Here is a 27,055-nt window from a genome sequence, read left to right as displayed (position 1 = left end):
TGGTTTAGACTGGGTAAAAGATACATATAAATAATTAACCACAATAAAAGATAGACAGTGATGAGTGATGTAAAACAACCACACAGTGAGTGCTCCGTTGTTCTGCTAAGCAATGTTGAGAGGAAAGCTAAAGAAAACACTTTGCAAGGGAGAGGAGCATGGAGGCTGCCAACATCTTTGGAGAACAGTAAGGGCTTCTTTAACATTATTCAAAGCTCACAGAAAGAGTCCACTCAACTGAGACTGATACAGTTTTGCTCTATGTCCCCACCCAAATATTCTCTCGAATTGTAACCCCCAAGTGTCGTGGGAGGAACCTGTAATCCCTACTTGTCCAGGGAGGGAGGCGATTGGATCATCACGGAGGTTTCCCCCATGCAGTTCTCATGATGGTGTGTGAGTTCTCACGAGATCTGATGGCTTTGTAAGTGGCTGTTTCCCCTGCTCTTTACTCTCCTGCTGCCTTGTGAAGAAGGTGCCTGCTTCCCCTTCCACCAGTTGTAAGTTTCCTGAGGCCTCCCCAGCCATGTGGAACTGTGAGTCAATTAAACCTCTTTCCTTTATAAATTACCCAGCCTCAAGGAAGTTCTTTATACAAGTGTAAAAATTGACTTATACAGAGACATTCCAAGTTGGCATAACCAGCCCTTCTAAAATAATGATAATTAAAAATAATGCATTTGTTTACTAGGATTAACACTATTTCATTATACAGTGATCAACTATAATGTCCTATGCATCAATATTTTATGCATAAATTTAAAGTGGATTGCAAAAAATTTGTAAAATTGCAAACCAAGCACTTACTCTCTAATATAACCACTTTTTATTATTTTGTCATAGTTTCTTCCACGATTTTATAAAACTATTTATAACTATAGAATATTTAAACCTTGAGTGGGATATTATGCCAACTTCCTTTTGATGTTTACAGAGAGCCAGTTAGGAGGTATTAGAAGAATATTTGAATTGAGGAGCTGAGGGCACAGAGGCTAAGTGGCTTCTTCATGATCATGTCCTTAATTTTAACTGCTTTGAGGATTCAAATTCAGGGTCACATTAGGTCCATACTCCACCCCCTTCATGCACACATGCGTGCGCACACACACACACGCACATGCACAATCTCCCAAACTTCCTGGCTTTTTATGGAAAGTAATTTCTCTGGGCAAAGTAAACATAACATTTGTCTATTTATTAGTCTTTATTTTTCTCTTTGTTTTCCTGAAGCTTAAAAATAGGTTGTTGGTTTTGCCCTTTGAATATTTTCTGAAGGAAAATCTGAAAGAAATACTGCCCGCTCCCCCTATTGTTTTCTTGGGAGTAGAGGTGAGTCAAAGGCCTTGGACTAAGGTACCCTAGCCTTGTAAACTTGTTGCCTGTGGACATGTTGAGTACCAACCTTTTTTGAAAGCTCTGATCATGCATTTTTGGCCCCTCAAATCTTGCTTTGTATGCCTATTTTAAGCTCAATTCCTTTACTTTTCCAACTACACATGTTAAGTAGTAGGAAATAGCACTTCATTCTGAAATCTTTCATAAAACAAAACTGATACTTATTAGATGTAAATGTTGCTGAAGCTGAAAATTATTATCCCTAGGGGAGAATGATGACTTTTCCCCCACCAAGACTGCAGCATAGTGAAGTGAAGATGTTTTCACAATACTTTGGAATTTTTATAGTTGTCCTCTGTATTGTTTGACTGTCAGTTAAATTAGAACATTTGATAATTGTAGGGAGCTGATAAGACTTTCTATTAAAGGTATGTCATTATGTAAATCTCAGTTCAAATATAGTTTGCCAGAATCCTGTTTTGATTATATAATATTATAATAAATTAGCCTGTTAAATAAGCATACCTGCAGGGCATAGAACATTTTAAATGTCTTTAAAGTTAACATTAGATTAAACAGGCATGTAAATCTTATACTAAAACCGTACTTGTCTTTTTTCCTTAAAGCGTTTAAAATTTGAAGCATAGATTTTTATATAAATATAGATACTTTAGACTTAACATCAACCTATGCATATAGTTTATTTAGCTGTAGCATTTGCATACGGTGGGAAAATAGTGAATGATGAATACAAAAAAATTGTAGAGGCTCCCAGGTTTCATTTGGTATGCAAACACCTGGATACTAGAGTTATTTAATAAACATATTGACAGCTGTGTGTATAAAACACTTACAATTTTATAAAAAATAATTTATCTTTGTGGCATGTTGCAAATAATAGATGTTCTCTAACAATTTTGACCATATTTATTTTATTTATGGATGGGAAGATCTCAGTAATCAGATCATGATTATCACATATCTGTTTTTATACATTCACATCACCGTTGTGTTCTCTTCATATTTTTGGTGGTGTGGCCCACTTTTTTTTCAGTGTAAGTTCGACACATATCTGTGCAAAAAATAATTGATTCTATCTCAGCTTATTGGAAGGAAAGGTTCAAATCTTCATTCATGTATATATTCATTTATTTAACGAATACTCTAAAGTGCATACTGTGTTATTATGTACCAGGAATCTGTAGCAATGTAGAGACAAAAAGAATCATGGAGCAACTGGACATTGAATAGATTTCTATCTATGCAGTACACAGATGGCCTCCCAGAGTGCCTGAATTTAAAAATATGCAGAGAATAAAATGTTTTGGCACTACTGAACATTTGTGCTGGTCATAATTATGCATAATAACCTCCATCTGACAGTCTGTCTAATGGGCACCTACTATAGACTTTAATAGTAAGACTTAGAGGCAGAAGAGAAAAGTGGAAGAGATGGATGGGAGAAGAATTTTATAGCAGATGCTGGTGCCTCACTACACCTTGCCGTAGGTATAGGCAAAAGTCAAGAGGATGATTTTTATCATTGGAAGTCAAAATTTCCATTAAATTCAAAACATAATTACTATATAATATACAACCTATATATGTTACCAGTACTCACTCTATAATAATAACCTGGTGTCTGTGGTTTCAGTTTCTTGTTTTAAGTTTGAGGTAATTGTAGTTCTTTTTATAATTAATTTTAATTTTTGTTTTAAGTTCTGGGGTCCATGTGCAGGATGTGCAGGTTTGTTACACAGGAAAATGTGTGCCATGGTGGTTTGCTGCACCTATCAACCCATCACCTAGGTATTAAGCCCAGCATACATTATCCATTTTTCCCAATGGTCTTCCTGTCCCCACCCCACCTCCCAGCAGGCCTCAGTGTTGTTATTTCGCTCCCTGTGTCCATGTGTTCTCGTTGTTTAGCTCCTACTTATAAGGGAGAACATGTAATACTTGGTTTTCTGTTCCTGCATTAGTTTGCTGAGGATAATCCGTGTTCTTGCAAAGGACATGATCTTGTTTCTTTTTGTGGCTGCATAGTATTCCATCGTGTATATGTACCACATTTTCTTTATCTAGTCTATCATTGATGGGCATTTGGTTTGATTCCATGTCTTTGCTATTGTGAATAGTGCTGCAATGAACATACATGTGCATGTGTCTTTGTAATAGAATGATTTATATTCTTTGGGTATATACCCAGTAATGGGATTGCAGAGTCAAATGGTATTTCTGGTTCTAGATCTTTGAAGAATTGTCACACCATCTTTCACAACGGTTGAACTAATTTACATTCCCACCAACAGTGTAAAAGGATTCCTATTTCTCTACAACCTCACCAGCATCTGTTGATTCTTGACTTTTTAATAATCACCATTCTTACTGGTGTGAGATACTATCTCATTGTGGTTTCGATTTGCATTTCTCTAAAGATCAATGATGTTGATTTTCTTTTCATATGTTTGTTGGCCATGTCAATGTCTTCTTTTGAAGAGCGTCTGTTCACATCCTTTGCCCACTTTTTAATAGGGTTTTTTGTTTTTTCCTTGTAAATTTGTTTAAGTTTCTTGTAGATTCTGGATATTAGACCTTTGTCAGATGGGTAGATTGCAAGATTTTTCACCCACTTTGTAGGTTGCCTGTTCACCCTGATGATAGTTTCTTTTGCTGTGCAGAAACTCTTTAGTTTAATCAGATCCCATTTGTCAATTTTGGCTTCGTTGCAATTGCTTTTGGTGATTTCATCATGAAATCTTTGCCCATGCCTATGTCCTGAATGGTATTGCCTAGATTTTCTTCCAGGGTTTTTATAGTTTGGGGTCTTACATTTAAGTCTTAAATCAATCTTGAGTTATTTTTTGTATAAGGTGTAAGGAAGGCATCCAGTTTCAATTTTCTGCATATGGCTAGCCAGATCTCCCAGAACTACTTAGTAATTAGGGAATCCTTTCCCCATTGCTTGTTTTTGTGAAGTTTGTCAAGGACCAGATGGTTGTAGATATTTGGTCTTATTTCTGAGTTCTCTATTATGTTCCATTGGTCTATGTGTCTGTTTTTATACAAGTACTATGCTGTTTTGGTTATTGTGGTTTTGTGGTATAGTTTCAAGTCTGGTAGCATGATGCCTCCAGCTTTGTTCTTTTTGCTTAGGATTGTCTTGGCTATAGGAGCTCTTTTTTTGGTTCCATATGAATTTTAAAATAGTTTCTTCTATAGCTGTGAAGAATCTCAATGGTAGTTTAATGGGTGTAGCACTGAACCTCTAAATTGCTTTGGGCAGTATGGCCACTTTCATGATATTGACTCTTCCTTTCCATGAGCATGGAATGTTTCTCCATTTGTTTGTGTTCTCTCTGATTTCTTTGAGCAGGTCTGTAGTTCTCCTTGAAGAGGTCCTTCACTTCCCTTGTTTGCTGTATTCCTAGGTATTTTATTCTCTTTGTAGCAATTTGATTGGGAGTTCCTCCATGGTTGGTTTCTCTGCTTGCCTGTTGTTGGTGTACAAGAATGCTTGTGACTTTTGCACATTCATCTTGTATCCTGAGACCTTGCTGAAGTTCCTTGTCTGCTTAAGAAGCTTTTGGGCTGAGATGATGGGGTTTTCTAGATACAGGATCACGGCATCTGCAAACAAAGACAATTTGATGTCTTTTCTTCCTATTTGAATGTCCTTCATCAGAGATATTGGCCTGAAGTTTAATTTTTTATTGAATCTCTGTCAGGTTTTGGTATCAGGATGATGCTGGCCTCATAGAATGAGTTATGGAGGAGTTCCTTCTTTTCAATTCTTTGGAGTAGTTTCAGAAGAAAGGGTATCAGCTCCTCTTTGTATTTCTGGTAGAATTTAGCTGTAAATCCATCTGGTCCTGTGTGTTTTTTCCTTGGTAGGCTATTTATTACTGCCTTAATTTCAGAACTCATTGTTGGTCTATTCAGGGATTCAACTTCTTCCTGGTTCAGTCCTGGGAGGGTGTATGTGTCCAGGAACTTATCCATTTCTTCTAGATTTTCTAGCTTATTTGCATAGAGGTGTTAATAGTATTCTCTGATGGCTGTATTTCTGTGGGGTCAGTGGTAATATCCCCTTTATCTTTTTTTATTGTGTCTATTTGATTCTTCTATCTTCTTTATTAGTCTAGCTAGTGGTCTGTTTTATTAATTAAAAAAAAACATTACCTGGATTCATTGATTTTTTAAAGGGTCTTTTGGTCTCTATCTCCTTCAGTTCCTCTATGATCTTGCTTATTTCTTATCTTCTGCTAGCTTTGGGGTTTGTTTGCTCTTGGTGGTCAGTTGTGATGTTAGGGTGTACATTTGAGATCTTCCTAGCTTTTTGATGTGGGCATTTAGTGCTATAAATTTCCCCCTTAACACTGTTTTAGCATTTGCTAGGCTCAAGACTATATAGGTGATAATTATCATTCATCCCATAAACCACAATTGCTGTGGATAAATTCCTACAATCTTCAAGTGGCTATTTTTACAAACTTCAAAGTGCCTTTCAAAAAAAAAAAAAAAGGAAAAAGGGAAATAGAGAATGCTTTTGTTGCATTTGGCATCTGAACATATCCCCACTAGCTTGGAACCTAAATGGCAGATCATTACAGAGGAGACAGTAAAGTGTGTCTTTCTCCTGCATAACAGAGAGGGATGACTCAATTGTACAACTTTGAATATTAAATTGTGGACCTTGAATCTAGCTGGTTTTATGTACCAATCTGTGATGCACCTGTTAAAAATGTCCACTGTGATGTATAATGAATTATGTTTCTAATTTAGTCACATTAGAAGATTATTAAATTAAACTTCACTGGACTTAAGCTAACAGAATAAGGTGACACCCAGAAATATGTTCAGGTAGGATTAGTTCCAGTGGAACCAAAGTATGCCAGAACAACCAAGCTTCACAGCACCATGTCCTCCTGGCACGTAAACTGTACTTCACTTCCGATCTGACATGAGGGGATCAAAATCCATGTGCAAGAGATGAACATGCAGATAGATCTCCAGGGAATCTCTCCTCCAAGCTTTAGGGAGAATTCTAAAGGATTCTTAAGGACAAGGCCAGATCAGCCTGTGGCAAATGTTCCGACATGTGATCCAATGGGGTCCTTGAATTTGCAAACTGAGTAAGAAAAAAACTATTTTATGCAACTTTGCAATCTTGAATTGAGTTTTGATTAATCTCTTCATCTGCTAAAGTATGTCTAAAATAATTTGAAAATTATGTAAGTCTTCACTTCCCTGTGAAAGTCTTTCTGTTGCCTTTGTAAAACTGGAAACCATATGAGAGTCTTAGGTCTAAATCTTTTCCCTCAAAAGCCTAAAAGCAATTCCTCAGTTATTTTATATATTTAGACAGTTTTTTGTTACAGAAATTTTCAACAGACAGAATACCAGTGAACCTCATTATCCAGCTTCATCAGCTCTCAGCGTTTTCCAGTGCTGAAAACATACCTTGCTTTCTACTTCTTCCATTCTTGTTCAAGTCACATTATTTATCTCTAGTTTGGACTATTTAAAGTCTAATAATCTTCCTCTTGCCCACCTGGTCTGTATTCCACACAAAGGCAGAAGGGTTTATAACTATGTGAATTGGATCATGCCATTTCCCTGCCTGAAATCTCCTCTAATCAATACCTAAAATTATATCATTTCTCTGTTCATGAAGTAACTCTTACCTCAAGAACTATGGCCACCTATGTTTACAGGTGTGTCCTCCGCTGCTAGCCATATGGTTTCTCAGCCCTCGCCGCACACTAGAATCACCGACCTAGACAGCATTGACTAATAAGGTCTGGGGTGGGGCCCAGGCATCACTTACTGTTTTTCAGGCTACTCAGGAGATTCTAATGTATACCAAAAATTGAGAAACACTGCCTTATGAAAGAGATGAAAATGCCTGGAGCATAGAAAATACTCACCTAATAACCTTTTATTTAAACAAATGAATGCGGACTTCTAATTTATAGAGACCATGTACCAGTTTCTAAAAAAAATTATATTGAATACAAAAATAGATATTTTCTCAGGAATATATTATTTATTTAAATCTTCAGGATCACTATGTTCTGCAGTATTATTTTTAAGGCTCCATGGGAGAGGGAGGGAGACAGACAGAGAGAGAAAGAGAGAGATTGATCCCAAGATTCCTGTATCTTCATCCCTAAATGAAGAAAAATCTGTCTGGGTTGGTTAGTGCTAACCAGGTTTTTTTATGGGTCATAAGCACTCAGTCATCTGATTAGGATTCTAAATTAACTCTACTAACAGGCTTTTTTAAAATTATACTTTAAGTTCTAGGGTACATGCGCACAATGTGCAGGTTTGTTACATATATACACATGTGCCATGTTGGTGTGCTGCACCCATTAACTCATCATTTACATTAGGTATCTCTCCTAATGCTATCCCTCCCACCTCCCTCCACCCCACGACAGGCCCCAGTGTGTGATGTTCCCCTTCCTGTGTCCAAGTGTGTACTAGCAGGCTTTTTACCCAGTTCAGCTTTTCTAGACTGAGTTGGGATTTTGTACCAACCTCACTACCCAGCCCTCTGACTCTGAATAGATGAGTTTATGAAAAGCTATCCTTGCAGAGCTTATTACTACTTTACCTATAATATTACATATTCCATTATGGAATATTCTATTATTAGTCTCATCCCTGACTCCTTTTTTCCAATTTTGGTTGCAATTTATGATTAGATGTAGGGTGAACATTGCTGTTAGGTGGAAAAATTTAGAAAAATACTCTGCCTATTCTAAAAAAAAGCAGGAGCCACAAAACAGAGTAACAATCATTTGGTGTTCTAGCAAGGATATTCCTGCTGTCTTCCTTGTGAATATTTCCATTTATTATGTGATTTACAGAAAGAATTATAAAACACACTTACCACTGTGATCATTTCCATAATACTGAGGCAAGTAATACATAGATACTTTCTTTTTCATTTTGCATAGTAGAAAACTGAAGTTTAAAGAATGATGTCTTGCACAAGATTCCCCAGTCAGTGGATGGCAGGTTCTCTTTCATATAGTGGTATCATCAATTACAAAGAATGATAAGCAAGAAATGGTGATTGAGCTTTCTTCAGAAGCCAATGATTGCAATGTAATTTTTCTAGGTAACCTGAAAACTTCAAATGTTCAAGGCTATCCTTCTCTACATGCATTTTTAAATATGATGAAACTGTGATATGATGGCATTTTAATCAAAGTATCCATTTCTTTTTCCAGCATAATTGACATTTTTAGAAGTCATATAAAGTGAGTTTATTTTCAGCCAGATACAAATACTATGGAACATAAATGAAAAATAAGAATTATGAAAGAAAATATATATAGCTGGATCTATGTTACAAAATATAGTTTTATCATATTTGATGCAAAGTATTTTTCTTCATGAATCTACAAGCCAGAGAGGGTTTTTTACCTTGCTTCAATATACCTGATATTTTTTCTCTGTGACTAATCGTCCTATAAATATCAATTAAAACTTTTCATCTATTAAATTTTATATTTGAGACTTCTGATTATTCTATCAGTGTGAGAATAAAATTCTTAAATAGGTATATTGTTGCTAGAAGGAGAAATCTTATTTTTTAATTTTTAAAAAATTTTGAATTTTTTTACTTATAAAGATTAATGACATAAATCTTAGTTATATAATTGAAAAATATCTATAAAATATAGAAAATTATCATGGGGGCACTTAAAAAGGGAGAGGAAAAGATAAAATGAAAGTATTAAATTTTTATCATAAGGAGTATAATGGACAAACTCTGAGTGTATCGACGATTATTTATTTCACTAATATATGGCTCTGTGCACTCTCTCAGGTTCACATCTCTGCTTTCCAAAACTGCTTTTCTCTCATAGTGGGACTCAAATGAATGTACCATGAATCAGAGACTGAAATTCAGACCTTAGCATTCTTATATAATAGAAAAACTGTCATCGTGAAAGGAAATCTCTTACTCCTGAGGTAATTTGAGGCATCGGTTTTGGGCAAAATCATCTTTTATGAAGAAGATACAGTAGAATTGACCACATACTTTGGTGATATTCAGAATGTATTGGAGCTCTATGTCCTTAAGCAGTTGGATGAAGAGAGGAGAATGCTCTGAATTTACTCATTAATTGTTCCTCAATCCTCTGTCAGGAAAACATTCATTATAAGAGAGGAGATGATAAATAAGACGGGTTTAAAATATAAGAGAAATCAAACCAATTCTTTTGTGTGGCATTTGTCATTTTCAAAAATGTGCATTTTAAAAAACCACTGGATCTCAAGCAAGACTTTGCATTAATACTAGAACTAGAAATGTTTTTATAACATGCCTAGAGGAAAATTCTTTGTTATGGCTTCACTGAATACTCATTAATTTTGTAACAGAAGAAGAGAGTTGATAGCAATTTTGCACCTATCTCCAGATGCATGAAATGTTTAGTTATTTTAAGGTAAGAAATTCTCACATGTCAACATTTCAGTGAATTTAACAAAAATGTTTAGTTTCTGTAAGGAGAATTTAATGTTTAATAGTCAGAGGTATCAAAATTCTCCACTAGTTAATGAAGTTTATTTAAAAAATATAAGCTCGTGAATAAGCTATATTTTTATTTTTAAATATTTCAAAAACAGAGAAACATGGAGACATGTAATGAACACTCACCTATTCACAGCCCAAATCGAACTCTGTAAATTTTGTTTAGACACTGCTCTTTGTTTTACTTTTCTCTATTTCATTGATTTTTCCTTATTAAAGTCTTGATATAGAGCATGCAGAAGAAGAGTACTCCTAGGAACTGTGTCAGCCATTTTTATTGTTCTTCCTAGTGTGTGTGTGGTTCTGAGCAGCCACGGCAGATGGCGTCCTGGCATTCGCACTCCCCTGCCCACCCTATCTCAGCGTCAGCCTCTGCTCCCCGCTACAGGTTTAGCTGAGGTTCCCATTATCTCCTGGACAGTCGCTCTGGGCTCCACCTGATTTCTTTCCCACTAGATTCCTTTTTCAATCTATTCTCCTTACTTCTTCCTGAGTTAGTCTCTTTAACAGGCAAAGCTGATTTCAGCATTTGCTTGTTTTCACATCTTCTGTATTGTCATTGCCCAAATGAGTAGTTTCTAAAATAGGGTAAACAGACATAGAATGAACTATTAGGTAGGAAAAGGCAATCTTAGCATTTCTATTTGAAATTGTTATCTTGTATTTTTGAAATTTGTACTTTTAATGTGTGTTTTATAATGTGCATACATGTTCATCTATACACAGATAAATATGAGTATACTGGGGGATTCATGCTAATGGAGGTGAACAATAAAAGATTTTAGAGACCACTGGCTTTGAAAACAAAACTCAGACTCCTTCACAGTCTGATCCTGGCAGCTTTCTCTCCACTCCATCACCCACCACTCTCCTACCTCCTTGCCTGAACTTTTTAACTTTTCCTGGGCATGCCTTAGCACATGTTCCCTCTTACAGAAAAGCCCTGCTCTCCTTCTGGACTGGAAACTCCTTCACATACATTAACTAAATCTAAAACATGACACCATGATATAAAACATTAAGATTTCTGTAGTTGCTGCCTCCTCTGAATTCGCATACTCCATTATTCAGACATTTTGAAAACACTTAGCACAGCACATTATGATTTAGATCTATACATATCTGTCTTTTGAGTCCTATACTGAACTATGGAAGGTGGGAGCCATATCTTATTAATCTTTCTATCTACAGCACCTCACATGTTACTGCTACATCACAAGTGCTCAGTAAATAGTTTTGAATGAGTGAGTAGAAGAAATGTGAGATTGTACTACAGAGGTACTACTACTGCTTATAACCAACAGTAAGGCAAACAAATATATGGCTTGAAATTTGGTCAGTGCACAATGACTCTAAAGAAGATGTCAGAATACAAATATAAGAATTAGGACCCTTTGGGAGGGGTCTAGGTAATCTACAGTTGGTTTTTTAATGGTCAAAAAATAAAAAGATATTATAATTTAAGTACTGTAGGGAAGAAAACCTCACTAGCCTTATTTTCAAGTTTTGAGGAATTTCTTAGGCTCAGGGTGGCCTGGGCTTGTACTTTTTTCTCCATGGAACTCAAAGATATAACTATTAGACCAGCATATCTACTGTGGGGCCACCTCCCTTGTATTCCTTTATCTATTCTCCAAGATTGATTGCAGAGTGGCGAGGTGAGCAAGTATGGGAAGACTGAAGAATTTTACACACACACACACACACAAACACACACACTAAATGTTACATGTTTTAAGAAATACGTGTAAAGATCTATGAAGACATTTAAAATATATGATGATATCCATCTAAAAAGACTATATAGCTTAATTATATAATACTTTTAAAAATCCACATATCTTAGCTGAGACCTTCAGTTCTGAAGTAGAAAAAAAGAACAATCTGGGCTCAATCTCAGCTCCATTACTACAGTTGTGTGTTATAGGACATAGTATTTATTTTCCTTAGCACTAGTTTTTAAAAATTGATAAAACAGTATTGTGTTGATTGAATAATGTAAGATATTTAAGTAACATAGCATAGTACCCAATTAAAAATACCTAATAATTGTCAGTCATTTTTATTATTCTTCCTAGTAAATGTAAGTACTTTTCTTAATCTAATAAAATTAATTTTAAGGTGAACTAGAAATATTAACCTAGTGAAAAACATCTTGGAAATTCCTTTCCTTTGCTTTTTCTTGTCTTTGTCTGGGTGAAATATTTGATCAATAAATTTTATTTTTCTATATAGTTGAAAAGTGATTTATTTATTTCAGTCTCTGTTAATGTTGCCAAGTAAATTTTCATTCCCAAATACAAATTAGTTAATACATAATTTGTCACCCAAAAGAAGACTTGACACATAGTGAGCACTCAAAAAATGTTAGCTACAACTAGCTCTTTTACTGACAGATTTTTCACCTTCTTTCATAACCAAAATATGTGTAAAAATACAAACATATTTTGAACTGTTAAACAATTCTGTTTTCTGCAACAGAACTGTAATGAACAAAGTCTGTATTTTGCTTTAAAATACACTAAAATATTAATCATGTAAAAATGATATTTGAAAAACATTGTAGAAAAAAATTGCTGCTAAATACTATTGAAAGTGAAGCATTGAGGATACCTGAGTTTTATAAATTTCAGGGATATTGCAATAGAAGTGCTATGATGTAATAGGTGATTTTGATGAACTTTGGTTTTTTTGTAAAGACCATTTTTAGAAACAGGATGCCCATATCAATGGCAACAAAGAAGACAACTCTTAGCTTTTAGAAACACAAGAAGATTATTAATTTTATTTCTTTTTCTTTTCTAGAATTTAAAACAGCAACAGAAAAGAGTTTTGCTCATTTATTCACCACAATATTATACATATCCAATATAAAAATTAAAATCCAGTGAGGTGAAATCAATCAATAACATCTATCCTGTTGAAGGGTTAGGAATAGGTCTTTGTCTATGTTAACTATTGGCCAGCACTAACATAGATTTGTTAAGACAGTCACCTAAAGCCACAAAATTTCATCTTCATCAGATATCATTAGATAAAGATAGAAGTCTGACTTTTTACTAATTTTAGCCTAAATGTCATTGAAAATAGCTCTTCATAAGGCAAAGGTACAAGAGCAATTTGCCTGTTAAAAAAAAAAGTGTGACAATGTGAATGCTCCTGTTAATATCCTTGATCTTGAATTCCAGTATATAGAAATACAAATTTTTCATGACAAGACAGTGGTTTATAAATTACAAAATGAAAATATTACATAAATTTTAGTTATTTATATTAGGATATATATCATATATTGATATATAATATGAAAAAATATATAAAAATATTTAAATACACACACACACACACACAGGTGTGTGTGTATATATATTTGTGGAACAACCTCCGTCCAAGAGGGAAAGCTTATTTTGATAATTTAAGGCCACCTTGTTTGCTATATAAATATGCTCTATAAATATAGTACTATAAATAGTATTAGTTAAAATTGTGGTTTGAAGGAGTGCTAGGGTGCAAATGGGAGCAGTTTGGGACCTTTTGGCTGTGAGAACTGTGGGGTTTTTTGTTTGTTTGTTTGTTTGTTTGTTTGTTTTAAACAGAGCCTTGCTCTGTAGCCCAGGCTGGAGTGCAGTGGCGCAATCTCGGCTCACTGCAACCTCTGCCTCCCGGGTTCAAGCAATTCTCTGCCTCAGCCCTCCAAATAGCTTGGATTACAGGTGCCCACCACCATGCCTGGCTAATTTTTGTATTTTCAGTAGAGACGGGGTTTCACCATCCTGGCTAGACTGGTCTTGAACTCCTGATCTCGTGATCCACCTGCCTTGGCCTCCCAAAGTGCTGGGATTACAGGCATGAGCCACCGGGCCAGGCCAAGAACTGATTCTTTTACCAGGCTGTGCTACTGGATGCAGTGTGAATAAGGCCAGCTGGCAGGATAGGTAGAGACCAATAACAGGCTATTGCTGCTGCCTGCTTATCCTCTCTGTGCTACTGCTTCACTACCGAGGCTTTTGCTTCTTTTAGAGAGGGAGTGTGGAGGGTCTTCATAAATGGTGGAGGAAACACCAGGGAGAACAGGAATATTTTCAGCATCCCAGCTCATTAGGCAGAATTCAGAGCTGTTCAGAAGCCTTTGCACACACTATTCTTTCTCTTTTATTTATAAAAACAGTTACACCCTATGTCACCACACAAATTTCCAACTGACTTCAAAAAGGGAGTTGGTGAAGAAACTTCAAAAAGTTTTCTGCTATCCTTTGTTTTGTTGTTTGCCAGTTGGGCGTTCACAAAATAGAATGAAAGCAGCCCCGTGATTTCTACTTAGTGAAATGCCAGATTGATAATTGCTGGACTATTTGCCACATCCTATGACTCAGCGTGCAGCCATCGAGAGTGCCAAAATATCTGAGTGGAGGCCATTCTGGTGTGGGCCATGAATTCCTGGGCTAGAGGATGACTGGCATGGGCCACAGTCCAACCCCTGCTAAGCCTTTCAGTCTGTCAATTCACACATGCTTCCTTGCGCCCATCCTAGAGTCATTTGTAACATCTGAGGCCCCATCTTGACTGACCTTTTGTGCATCCTCAGTAAATATTTTCTGATCTGGCTTCTCACTCACTGGATCATTTCCAAAGGCCCTGGAAGTAGCCCAAGACCTCTGCTGGTAGGGAGCCCATCCTTATTTTCCAGAATGACATGGGGCAGTATTTCCACCATCTTCAAGAGTGTTATGGAGAGTTGTTGATCATTTTATGTAACTTTACCTGGTTTGGAAAATAGAAGTATTTGCAGAAAGTAATTTTGTTAAAGGTTGCGATGTGTACACAAAATGTTGAACAGCTAGGTTGAAGCAAGGTGAGGTTTTTCTTGAATGACATAAAAAAACACGTCTAGACCTCCCTGCCTTTTCTTTCATATTATGTACCAGCTGCTAGACTTCTGGTGAACCTGAGAGCATCAACTGGGGAGATGTCTGCTCTTAAAGAACAGCAGTTGTGTTTCTCTGCTGTGGTATTATCTGAAAAAAGAAAAAGAAAAGCCTCAAATGATAATTTTTTTTTACCTTTTATAACCTAATATTCAATGATATGTGTACACATACATAAACACAAACATACTGAGGATAATAATCAAAAACATATTTGGAACTTATTAGAACCTTAAATTTAAACAAATTTCCAAGTTCTTTAAGACTCACCTCCTGTTGTTATAGTACCAGAGAATGGGGATTGAGTGACTGCTAAAGCTGTTTATTAAAATTGCCTGATTTCTAATGGGTATTTCTTATGTGATAGGAACAAAAGGCATTCAGAGGTAAAAGAAACAACACCACAGTTCTGTTCATTTAAATTCAGATGGCGTAGTATATCAGTTTAGGAGAAGCTCTTGTAGCTTTCAGGATGACATATCTTTTGCCTCTTATCAATATTTATCCTTCGTCAATTATTTTATTACCAGTTTACTTTTCACATTTTAGATATGATAATCATCTATTTCATACATTCATAGTTCATTTTCTTTATTACTTCATATGTCACAATAAGTTGGTTTAATTTTAAGTAGAAAAATACCTGGTTTTCCTGGCATTATTTTTTTGTAAATTGACAATTTGTAATTGTATAAATTTATGGGGTACAAAATGAAAGGAGAAATACAAATGACCAAGAAACATATAAAAAAGATAAACATCACTAATCATCAGAGAAATGCAAATAAGAACCACCATCTTCCACCAGTCAGAATGGCTGTTATTAAAAAGTCAAAAAACAGCAGATGTTGGTGAGGCTATAGAGAAAACGGAATGCTTATACACTGTAGGTGGGAATGTAAATTAGTACAACAAAACTGTATGGAGATATCTCAAAGAACTAAAAATAGAAATACCCTTTGATCCAGCAATCCCACTACTGGGGATCTACCCAAAGGAAAATAAATTATATAAAAAATCCTGTGTTTATATGTTTATTGTAGCACTAGTCACCATAGCAAAGCCATGAAATCAACCTAAGTGTCCATCAACTGTTCCAAACTGACTGTTCATCACTGTTCATCATCCAAAGATTATTGCATTAAAAATGTGGTACATATACACTATGTAATACAACTCAGGCATAACAAAGAATGAAATCATCATGTCTTTTGCAGCAGCATGGATGAAACTGGAGGCCACTGTCCTTAGTGAAATGACTCAATAACAGAAAATTTAAAAAAAAATCCGTTTCCACTTTTAAGTGGGAGCTAATCAATGGGTAAATGGACATTGAGTGGAATAATAGGCACTGGAGACTCCAAATGGTGGGGCACCAGGGGGAGGGATGAAATATCACCTGTTGAATACATTGTATACTACTTGGGTGGACAATGTACACTAAAAGCCCAGCTTTCACCACTACTCAATATAATCATGTAACACAACTGCACTTGTACCCTTAAATCCATAAAAATTTGTTTAAAAATTAATTTCAAAATGATGTTACAATTTATGAATGCAGTGTAGAATAATTAAATTGAAAATTAACTGTTAGACTGTGATATGGTTTAGCTTTGTCAGTCCCCACCCAAATCCCACCTTGAATTGTAGCCTCTATAATTCCCAAGAGCTGTGGGAGGGACCTGGGGGGGGGATAATTGAATCATGGTGGTGGTTTCCCCCATACTGTTCTCATCATAGTGAGTAAGTCTCACGAGGTCTGATGGCTTTAAAAGGGGAAACCTCTTTCACTTGGCTCTCATTCTATCTTGCCTGCCACCATGTAAAACGTGCCTTTCGCCTGCCACCATGTTAAACGTGCCTTTCGCCTTCCACCATGATCATGAGGCCTCCCCAGCCATGTGGAACTGTGAGTCCATTAAACCTCTTTTTCTTCATAAATTACCCAGTCTTGGGTATGTCTTTATCAGCAGCGTGAAAACAGACTAATACAGACTGTTAGAATTTAATTATCTAGATAACTAACATCTACCTCAGATTTTTGAAAAATAGGCATCTTAGTAGGAAACATTGAAAATATTACAGCTGCTATAATTCAAGGAATTCATCAATAAATAATTCAGTTTGTGTGCTGTGTGATGATCATAACTCTGGTCATGTCATATATTCTGCTTTGGCTTAAAGACATGTATTTTTTCACTTTGCTCTGAGAATAGAGACTAAAGTCCTTACTAGGACCTGTAACCCCTTGCCTCCTTACAGAGCACTCTGATATTCTCAGTGTTCTATCTATACAGGTCTTCCTAAGTCTCTTGCTTTTCCCATGCTCCCTCTTGCCACAGGACCTTCATATGTGATGCCCGCTCTATGTTGAATGCTCTTCCTTCTTCCTTACTGGTTTATTCTATTCATTCTTCAGATCTCTCTTCAAGTGTCAGTTTCTCAACACAGCCTTTTCTTACCTCCCTGACTGGTGGTAATATTCAATATTATGGGCTCACTACTATACCCTAGCATTTGTCACCATATCATGTTTATATGTCTATATTATTATAATTGTCTCCCTTCCTAGAAATGAATCCCACAGGGTCAGAGACTTTGATTTGCTCACTATTAAATACATTGTGCCTGACAGTTCCTGGCTAAGGGTAGAACACATGTTCAATGGGAATGATATTTTCTTCAAGGAAGCAAACTTGGTTCTTAAGAGAGTGAAAAAATCTTGGCTATTACAATGATTTGTGAACTTCCAAAGGGCCAAAGTTCATAAAAATAAGAACAGTATATCTGTGGTATTATAATTTCATGATAATATCAAAATAGAGGATAGAGGAAGGAAGGGGTTTAAGGAGAAAGGGATATATATATATATTTACATATATGGAGATAAATATATATATATGAAGATATATATATATATGGAGAGAGATATATATGGAGCATATATATATATATATGCTCCTTAGGAGGTGAAAATTTAAAAAGGGTTGAAAAATACTGACATGGATGATCAATAAATATTTATTGAAATAATAGATGAATAAAACAAGTTTGTGACTTTAATATTCCTGTCCTGCACATCATTTCAGAAGCTATTCAGAGCTATTTCAGAAGCATATTTCAACATTAAGTGACTGATTTTGAATTTTCTTAGGCTTTTCAAATTTTATTTTCTATCCCTTTCTTTAGTCTTTGAGGGTCAGCTATTACTTATTCTTTTTTTTTTATTATACTTTAAGTTCTAGGGTACATGTGCACAATGTGCAGGTTTGATACATAGGTATGCATGTGCCATGTTAGTTTGCTGCCTCCATCAACTTATAATTTACATTAGGTATTTCTCCTAATGCTATCCCTCCCCCAGCCCCCCACCCCCTGACAGGCCCCAGTGTGTGATGTTCTTCTTATGTGTTTACTTATCTCCATCTCTAATGTCTTGGGAGCTAAGAAAACAAATAACAAACCAAGAAAAGTGTTTAAAATGAAGGCTAAGCGGCTGTAGAATGAGGACCTAGGAAGTTCCTGTTTGACTTAATTCAGTGATCAACAAACCCTTCAAGCACTCTACTAGGAACTGTTTGTTGTGTATATTATGACTTTATGCAATTTGATTCAGCTGCTTAGAAGCTTTCTTCTTTTTTTTCCTTTCTTTTTTGGCCTAATTTTTCTTCTCTTCTGGACATGAAAGTTTACCAGACAGGAGACTCCTAAATGAATGAGCTCTCATTTTATTCCAAAACATAATTTTCTGTTTCAAGGTGGAACAGTTTTATACATTTCCTGAATTGTTGCTTCTCCATAATGGGAAATTTTAGCAAATACTTTCAGTTTGTTAGATCTTTAAAATTATGCTTGCTATATAGAATACAGATTGGTGTCTGTGTCTGTTAAATATATTTCTCTACGAAATATATTTCTCTGCTTTCTCTAGAGGACACTTTGTTATTAACCGGTTAATTCATATTTTTCCATAAACATTTGCTATAAAAAGCCTTATGTTTGTATACATATTTTCTGTACAATTCTTTTTGTACACCCTTGGAGACTACATTCTTTTCTTTCATTTATAGACTCCAAACGCTGTCCTATCTATGGTCACTAACTGTACTTTTTGTTCCATATCTGATTTAATTTTGTTCCTTTAGCTTTCACCAGCTGCTAGACTTCTGTATTTTACACTCCAAGAAATAAACACCACCTTTCCTATAGAGCATTTCTGATATTGTCTTCTAGCTCTGTATTCATGTATTGAAGCTTTTCATAATATCTCCACCTCTTGTGTATTGCAAAGTTTTTAGTAAAGATTATTCAAACATAACGTTTGAACTCTCAGGGTACTCTTTTGTTTGAGAGTCAAGAGCCCAGAAACTTTTCTGTGAGTTTCCATCTGGTTAATATTTTCTAGCAGAGTTTAGAAATAGAAGTCAAAGGTCAAACATTTAGAGTCTAGGGAGGTCTTAACTAAATCCATGCTTTGATAGTGGCCATTTGCACCACTATACTGATTGATTTTCTATGTTGATTTGTCTGATAAAGGCGTGGCAGCTGGGGTTGCCTCTATCTACTCAGTTCTGTCTCCATAAATCTGGATACATACCTGAGTGAATCTGAACAATGTTGCAAGGTGTATCGAAGAACATGTGTCTCTTTAGTGCTCCCAAGAGGTAAGAGTTCTTTAAGGGAAGAAATTCTGTCTTACTCTGTGTATCCATCTTTTTATCCATTTTGCTTGACAGGGTGCCTAGCAAATATTAAGCACTTAATAAATGCTTGCTAATACTTGATAATTAAAGAAATATTTATTTGGTTGTTTGTCTGTACTTGACTCATTTCTCTCCTTCATCAGCACCATTTACTTCCTAACTAACTCACTCTTTAATTCTGCTATATGGTTGTGAATATTTAAAAAATGAAAAATTGAAAATGTTTAATTGCTTTTCCATAATGTATTATCTGTGACATCAACTACCTAATCAATATTTTACCTCTAATTGAATTTGCACACATAGGGACATTATAAATGATGTCTTACACACTCAGTTTTGCCTTCTGAATCCTCGAAGCTGTTCCTTTTTCTTCCATCTGTCCCATTATGCTCTGGATTTGATGATGATGCTACTATCAGCAATGGCAGGCATATTCATAGGATGAGTGAAAGACTCATGCAGGAACTGATCACTAATTAGCAATGCATTTCCCATAGTGAAAAATTGGCCTAAAGTTTCAAGAAAAAAAAAATAGAGTAGCTGAGGCTGAAAATTAGTCTGCCAGTTCAGGCCCATAGCAAATTGCTATTGCTCTCAAACTCAGCATCTTTACGATGGATAATTGAAGATCCTTTAAACTAAAACATTGTAAATGGCATAACTATGATGATCCTATTTGGAATTCAGCCCTTGTTTTCAAGGATTTACTGTTTTGAAAAATGTTTGATAAATTTATTGCAGAAGAGAAAATACTTCTGCCAACTACGTAAGTGCTTTGGACATAATTTGTATTCCTGCTGTTACATGCAGGAACTTGTGCCAGAGGAAAAAAAGTAAAAAGAAAATTTGTTTGGAAAGAAATCAGCAATCTGGAAAGGTAGTTTCAATCTATAAATATCTCTCTTAAGGAGAATTGAACACCAGCTAAATTCAGTCTTAAGAAATAAAACACTGAAGATAATCAAAATATTTCATTCACTTAAAAATGCTTATGCTGGATATGTTTGTGATGCACTTTTAAATACGAATGACATCTGAGGATTATGATAAATTATTTTATAAGTGAAAAATATAAAGCCAGTACATCTTCTATATTGTAAAATGCAAGTACCATGCTGAATTGGAAATAACATGTGATAGAGTTGAGAGAACTTGATTAACATCCTGGTTTGGTCATTTACTAGGCATTGAAAAACCTCATTTATGAAATGAAATGAACTACTCCAAAGTTGTGAGGTTTAGATAAAACCTTTTTTTGTGAAACTGCTTTGCAATTTGTGAAGCACCATAAAAATAAAGGCATAATTTATTTTAAATAGTTATACGACATAGGATACTCCAACTACAGACTTCCTAGTTAAGTTTCTAGTAACTACAGCGTTCCATTTGTTTAGTAAAGCATTGTTACACAATTTCTAATTTTGGTTTATAATATATTGATCCCCAACATGATTATGTCACAAAAAAAGGAACATTGTTTATTGAATGTACATAAGTGTCATTAAGTCAGTATTCTCTCCTCTTATTCTGTCTCATTCCTTTGTAAGCCAAACCCCTTCACCTGCATGGGAAGAAATAATTGATCATGGCCTAGAGTTAGTATTAGATATATGTTTGAAAACACAGTTTCAGAACCAACAGATATCCACCAAAATGGTTTATAACCTGTGAATATTAATTTCTGAGGTACACTTATTTTTTTTCTAAACTCACATGAACATAAACTCCCTTATATATTTTGTGACCTTAGGCCCCCATCACTGATTCTTCTTTATTGAATTTCTACAAAGGTATGGGTAGAAGATCAAAAGGAATATCTATTTTTCTAGATCCCCACAATAGGATCTAGTGTTGTCCTGTTATTGAGCATATAGAAAAATGAAAGCCAGTGGAAAAGAGGAACCCAAGAACCTTAATATTGTTTTGTGCCTTAATGGAATTCACCAAGTTCTGAATTTCAAGAATGTATTATTTCTATTCTTTTTTCACCTCTGTCAATGGCAATAACAACTGCAAGAAAAATATTATAATTCAGACCAAATTATCCATAGAGTTGTCATGAAAAATTACAACTCATATCCGTGTATCAACATTTCCCTATAAAAAGTTCTATTTCCACATCATCCAATTGAACATTATAGTTTTGTGTTAAAAATATAATTAATGTTTAAAGTTGCATGGACAAAATGCTCTCAATATCCTAGAATCTAATCAACCTTTATAAAAGGAATCTTCAAATTGTGCTAAGTTTTCATGGAGTATTTGTTGGGAAAGTTGTCATTTTCATTAGCAGTGCTGAAAAATAATCATTCAGAAACAGATTCATTACTCTAAAATTATTATACTTTCTTAACTCATTTTGTAAGCAAAATATCTACCTAACCATTGAAATGTAATGTTTGATACCTGCATTTTAAATCATACTTTCATTGTACTTTGAATCTGCAGCATTGTTCTGGTCATCTTCACAGCAAAGGTAAATATATTTCCATGAGATGTTTGCTAGTCTATATAGTGACACAATCAACTTATTTATCACATAAATATTGATTAAAAAACTGGACTACAAATATCTGGATCAAATATATATGGTCCTTAACTAAGTGTTTATGGTCAAATATCAGGGAAATTCTGAATCTCCTGAAATTGTGTGAAAAAATGATTGTCTCTCTCTCTCTTTAGAAGTGTTTACTGGTAGGGACTGGATTCTCAAGTCTGTCAGCCACTAAAATATAAAGACCATTCTAAATAATATACATGAATTTAAAAGTTATATTTATTTTCTTATTTGGCAAAACCATAAATGTTTCCCTATGTCTTCTTGAATTAATTTGAATACTGTGAATTTATAGAATATTTGCTTTGCATCTGCCTTAGACATCTGTAACATTCTACTTGTATTATCTTTTTGGGGGGACTTACATCATCGTATCCCTTCTCCTGGTTGTAAGGTTTTTGAGGGTGGGCCTATCTTATTCATCTAAATTTAGCACAGCTAGAAAGATCTAAAGAGATATGCGTTAAATTATTTATTGTGAATGTATTGAGCACACAGACACTCTTTTAGGAATTGCTGATAAAAAACAAGCAAGTCACCCCTTTTAATAGATGTGAAAAGTACTACAGCAAAGTATACAGCAATAACATATGACAGGGCCCTCTGGTTTCCTTCTGTAGACATAGTCTATCATAAGAATTAGTCTATACAGCTTTACATGAGATTTGTGGATAAACCTAATTTCTTTTCCATTAATAATGTTAAAAATTATTGAGTGCTTCTTTCCTTCACCATCATTTGGCCATGCCTAATTTATCATGTTAAACTTTTTGATATTTATTGACTTTAATATTATGCCATTAATCTATCATTTAGTTGTCACTCAATGATATATTAATTTAGTTATTCTTGCCTCATAATGTATTTTAATATACAGAAGGGCTGGTGGTATTAACCTGTCATTCTTTTTTCTGAATATTCTCTCATATTCTCAACTACAAGTTATCAAAAATTGAATTTAAAACAAAAACATTATGTTAAGATTTTTATTTTGATTTCTATTTATATTGGTTAGGAATGTATGTGGCTGGAAATAGTGGAACCCAGAAAGGCAGCTCTTAAAATATATAAATGTATCTCATGCCACGTGAAGTCTGCATGTAGACAATCTAGAATTAGTGCCATAACTCCATGGTGCCATAAGGCACTCACATTGCCCCTATTTTCCACTCTTTCACCTTTAACTTTTAAGGCTTTGTTTTTAAGCTTCTCGCCTTAAGATAGCTCACGTACCATTATAATTTAAGGTCCATGTTCTAAGCAGAAGGATGTAGGAAGAAGCAAAAAGAAAAAACAAAAAACCCAAACAAACAAAAAACAAACCTATTCCTGATGTCCCAGGGACTCTAACCTACTCACATTCTCTTCTCTCATTGACCATAATAGTGTTACATGACATCATAAGCAGTGGAGGCCAGAGAATTGAGTAGTAGAGATTTTTAGCTTCTAAAGTTAAAAAACATAAGCAACAAAAGTATTGATAATGCTTTTCTACAGCCAATCCAGAGTCTGCAATTGTATTTCATTAAATTATGAAATATTTGTTGTGTGTGTATGTGTGTGCATCCACCCTTAAAATGACAGGGTGTTTTTCTACATAAATTCTAGCCTTTTCATATACTCTCTCAAAAAGGATAACAATTAGAATTTATTGAAGAGAACTTGCTACGATTTAGGCACTGTGCTAAGCACTTTGCATATATTAATTTATAAGTAACCCCATGAGGTAAAATAAGCTATTATTTCTGTCTTACAAATGAGGAAACTGAGACACAGGGTAATTAAGCAGCCTGCCAGAAGTTGCATTCAGAACATGAAGATGGCAGGATTCAGGCCCATACAATCTGACTCCACAGTCTGTGCTCTTAATCATTACTAGAAGTTGCCCATTTTTGAAGAACAGGGTGAGTGCAAAGAAATGGTACTTTTAAAAAATGTAATTACAAATGCCTTTCATCTATTTTTAGTGTCTTTTATATTTACATTTTTGTTGCTATTTGAGGTAGAGCTATAACCCTCCTTCTATCACTCTTTTTTTCTTGTCTTGTTTCTCATCTTTTCTTCACTCACTCCCTTCCTCCCAACCTCCCTTCCTCCTGGCCTTGTGTCTCTCTTCCTGTGTTCCCTATTCTTCCACTTCGTCTAATTAATATGTATTTATGAAGCTATTGTTTGTTGTATTATCTGTAGTTCTCATGGATGTTAATTCCAGTGGGAACCAAAACCTGCTAGGGAGGAGTCATTATTTTAAGTAGGGTGGTGTGAAAAGACCTCACTAAGAGGATGATGTTTGAGAAAAGACCTGAAGGAATGGAAGGAGGCACCATATGACTCAGAGACAAGAGCCTTGAGAATATTTATGAATGTTACTCGATTCATAAGTATGAAACTACATGTGCACAAGTTTATTTACTATGTCATTATTTGTAACAGCAAAAGATTGGAAATAAGCCAAATATCCATCAAGAATAAAATATGGGACCAGGCACGGTTGCTCATGCTTGTAATCCCAGAACTTTGGGAGGCTGAGGCAGGAAGATCACTTAAGCCAAGTAGTTCAAGCCCAGCCTGGGCAACATAGTGAGACCTTGTCTCTACTAAAAACAAACAAACAAATAAAAACAAAACAACAACAACAAAAACTAGCCATGCATGGTGATGTATGCCTGTAGTCCCAGCTGCTCAGGAGAATGAGTCAGGAGGATCACTTGAGCCCTGGAGTTTGAGGCTGCAGTGAGCCATTAGTGTGCCTCTGCACTGTAGCCTGGGCAACATAGCTAGACCCTGTCTCAAAAAAAATAATAATAAAGTATAGTACATCTACACACTGGAACATTAATCTGTCAAAAAACAATGCAATAATAAACTATCCAGAAAGTACATTAAGAAAACAATTCTGTTTACAATAACATCACAAAGAATAAAGCTTAGTTAAGGAGGTGAAAGACTAACATACTGAAAAACTATAGATCATTGATGAAAGAAACAAGACACACACATAAAGTAGAAACACATCCTGTGTTCATGGATTGGAAGATACAATATTTATTGTTAACATGTCTATACTAGCAAAGTGACCTATGGATTCAATGTATCTCTATCAAAATCCCAATGACATTTTTCATAGAAAAAGAAAAAAATTCTATAATTCATATGAAACTACAAAAGACCACAAATAAACAATCAATCTTGAGAAAGAAATCTAGAGGTATCATTCTTTCTGATTTCAAAATATATTACAAAGCATCAAAATAGGATGGTACTGTTACAAAGACGTATAAACAAATGGAGCAGAACTGAGAGCCCAGAAGTAATTATACCCACACATGGTCAACTAATCTTCAATAAGGGCACCAAGAATACACAACACCTTCAATAAAGGTGTTGGGAAAACTGGATACCCATATTCAAAAGAATGAAATTGTACCTATTTTTCTTACACCATACACAAAAATCAATGTAAGACCTAAAACTGTAAACTTCTAGAAGAAAACATAAAGGAAAACCTTTGTGACGTTATCTTGGCAATAATATCATAGTTACAACACAAAAAGTACAAGCAACAAAAATAAATAGGACTGCATTAAACTAAAAAGCTCTGCACAATGAAGGAAACAATCACGGGAGTGAAAAGGCAACCTATGAAATGGGAGAAAATATTTGCAAACCATATATCTGATAAGGGGTTAATCTCTGAAATGTATAAGGAACTGCCACAACTCAATAGCAAAATAAGAAAAAGAAAAAAACCCCTAATAACTGGATTTAAAAATGGGCTAAAAACTTTACTAGACATTTCTCCAAAAAAGACTAAAAAATTGTTGTATTAGTCCATTTTCACACTGCTATAAAGAACAGCCTGAGACTGAGTAATTAATAAAGGAGGTTTAATTGACTCACAGTTCTGTATGGCCTGGGAAACCTCAGGAAACTTACAATCATGGCAGAAGGCAAAGGGGAAGCAAGGCACATCTTACATGGCAGCGAGAGAGAGACTGAAGGGGAAGTGCCACTTTTGAACTATCAGATCTCATGAGATCTCACTCATATTATGAGCACAGCAATGGTGGAAATCACCCCCATGATCCAATCACCTCCCATGAGATCTCTCCCTTGACACCTGGGGATTACAATTCGAGATTCGATTTGGGTGGGGACACAGAGTCAAACTATACCAATTGCCAATAGGTATATTTTAAAATGTTCAACATCACTAATCATCAGGGAAATGCAACTCACAACCACAGTGAAAGATCACCTCACTCCTGTCAAGATGGCTATCATTAAAAAAAAAGAAAAAATTGTTAAGTGTTGGGGAGGATGTGGAGAAACTGGAACACTTGCACATTGTTGGTGGAAATGCCAATTGGTATAGACACCATGGAAAATGGCATGGAGGTTCCTGAAAAAATTAAAAATAGAACTACTACATGATTCAGCAATCCTATTTCTAGGTATATAACCAAAAGAATTGAAATCAGTGTCTCCAAGATATGAGCATTCTTATGTTCATTGCATCATGATTCACAATAGCCAAGATGTGGAAACAACCTAAATGTCCATCAACAGATGAGTAAAGAAAATGTAATGTATATACATTATTCAACCTTACAAAAGAAGAAAATTCTACAATATGTGACAACATGAATAGACCTTGAAGATATTATGCTGAGAGAAATAAACCAGTAATGGAAAGACAGATACTGCATGGTTACACTTACATTACGTATGTAAAGTAGTCAGATTCAAGAGAATCAAAGAGTGGAATGGTAGTTCCAGAGGCTAGTGGGAGAGATAAATGAGGAATCACTAATCAATAGGAATAAAGTTTTAGTCAAGCAATACAAATAAGCTCTAGAGATCCACTGTACCTATAGTCAATAACAACATATTGTACACTTAAAAATTTGTCGAGAGGGTAAACCTCATGTTAAATGTTCTTCCAATAATTTTTTTAAAAGAACAATAATGACCT

At 35.1% G+C, this 27,055-nt stretch overlaps 1 protein-coding gene across 22 annotated transcripts in view; it reads left to right on the top strand.

The window, feature by feature from the left end:
* Positions 1-27,055, top strand: part of IQCM (IQ motif containing M) — a 465,249-nt gene that overhangs the window by 391,738 nt on the left and 46,456 nt on the right. Inside the window, exon 15 of one of the 22 annotated variants that reach the window (XM_055111901.1) lies at positions 21,972-23,640. The exons of the other annotated variants lie outside the window; for them this stretch is intronic. Within the exon in view, the coding sequence (XP_054967876.1) occupies positions 21,972-22,003 (32 nt within the window). The 3' untranslated portion in view covers positions 22,004-23,640. Of the gene's footprint in view, positions 1-21,971; positions 23,641-27,055 lie in introns of those variants that run through there. 22 annotated transcript variants of the gene reach the window in all.

The sequence above is a fragment of the Pan paniscus genome, chromosome 3 (genome assembly GCF_029289425.2).
Source record: "Pan paniscus chromosome 3, NHGRI_mPanPan1-v2.0_pri, whole genome shotgun sequence".
Taxonomy (NCBI): domain Eukaryota; kingdom Metazoa; phylum Chordata; class Mammalia; order Primates; family Hominidae; genus Pan; species Pan paniscus.
Note: the sequence above shows the minus strand (reverse complement) of the source record. Positions and strands in the feature narration are given on the sequence as shown.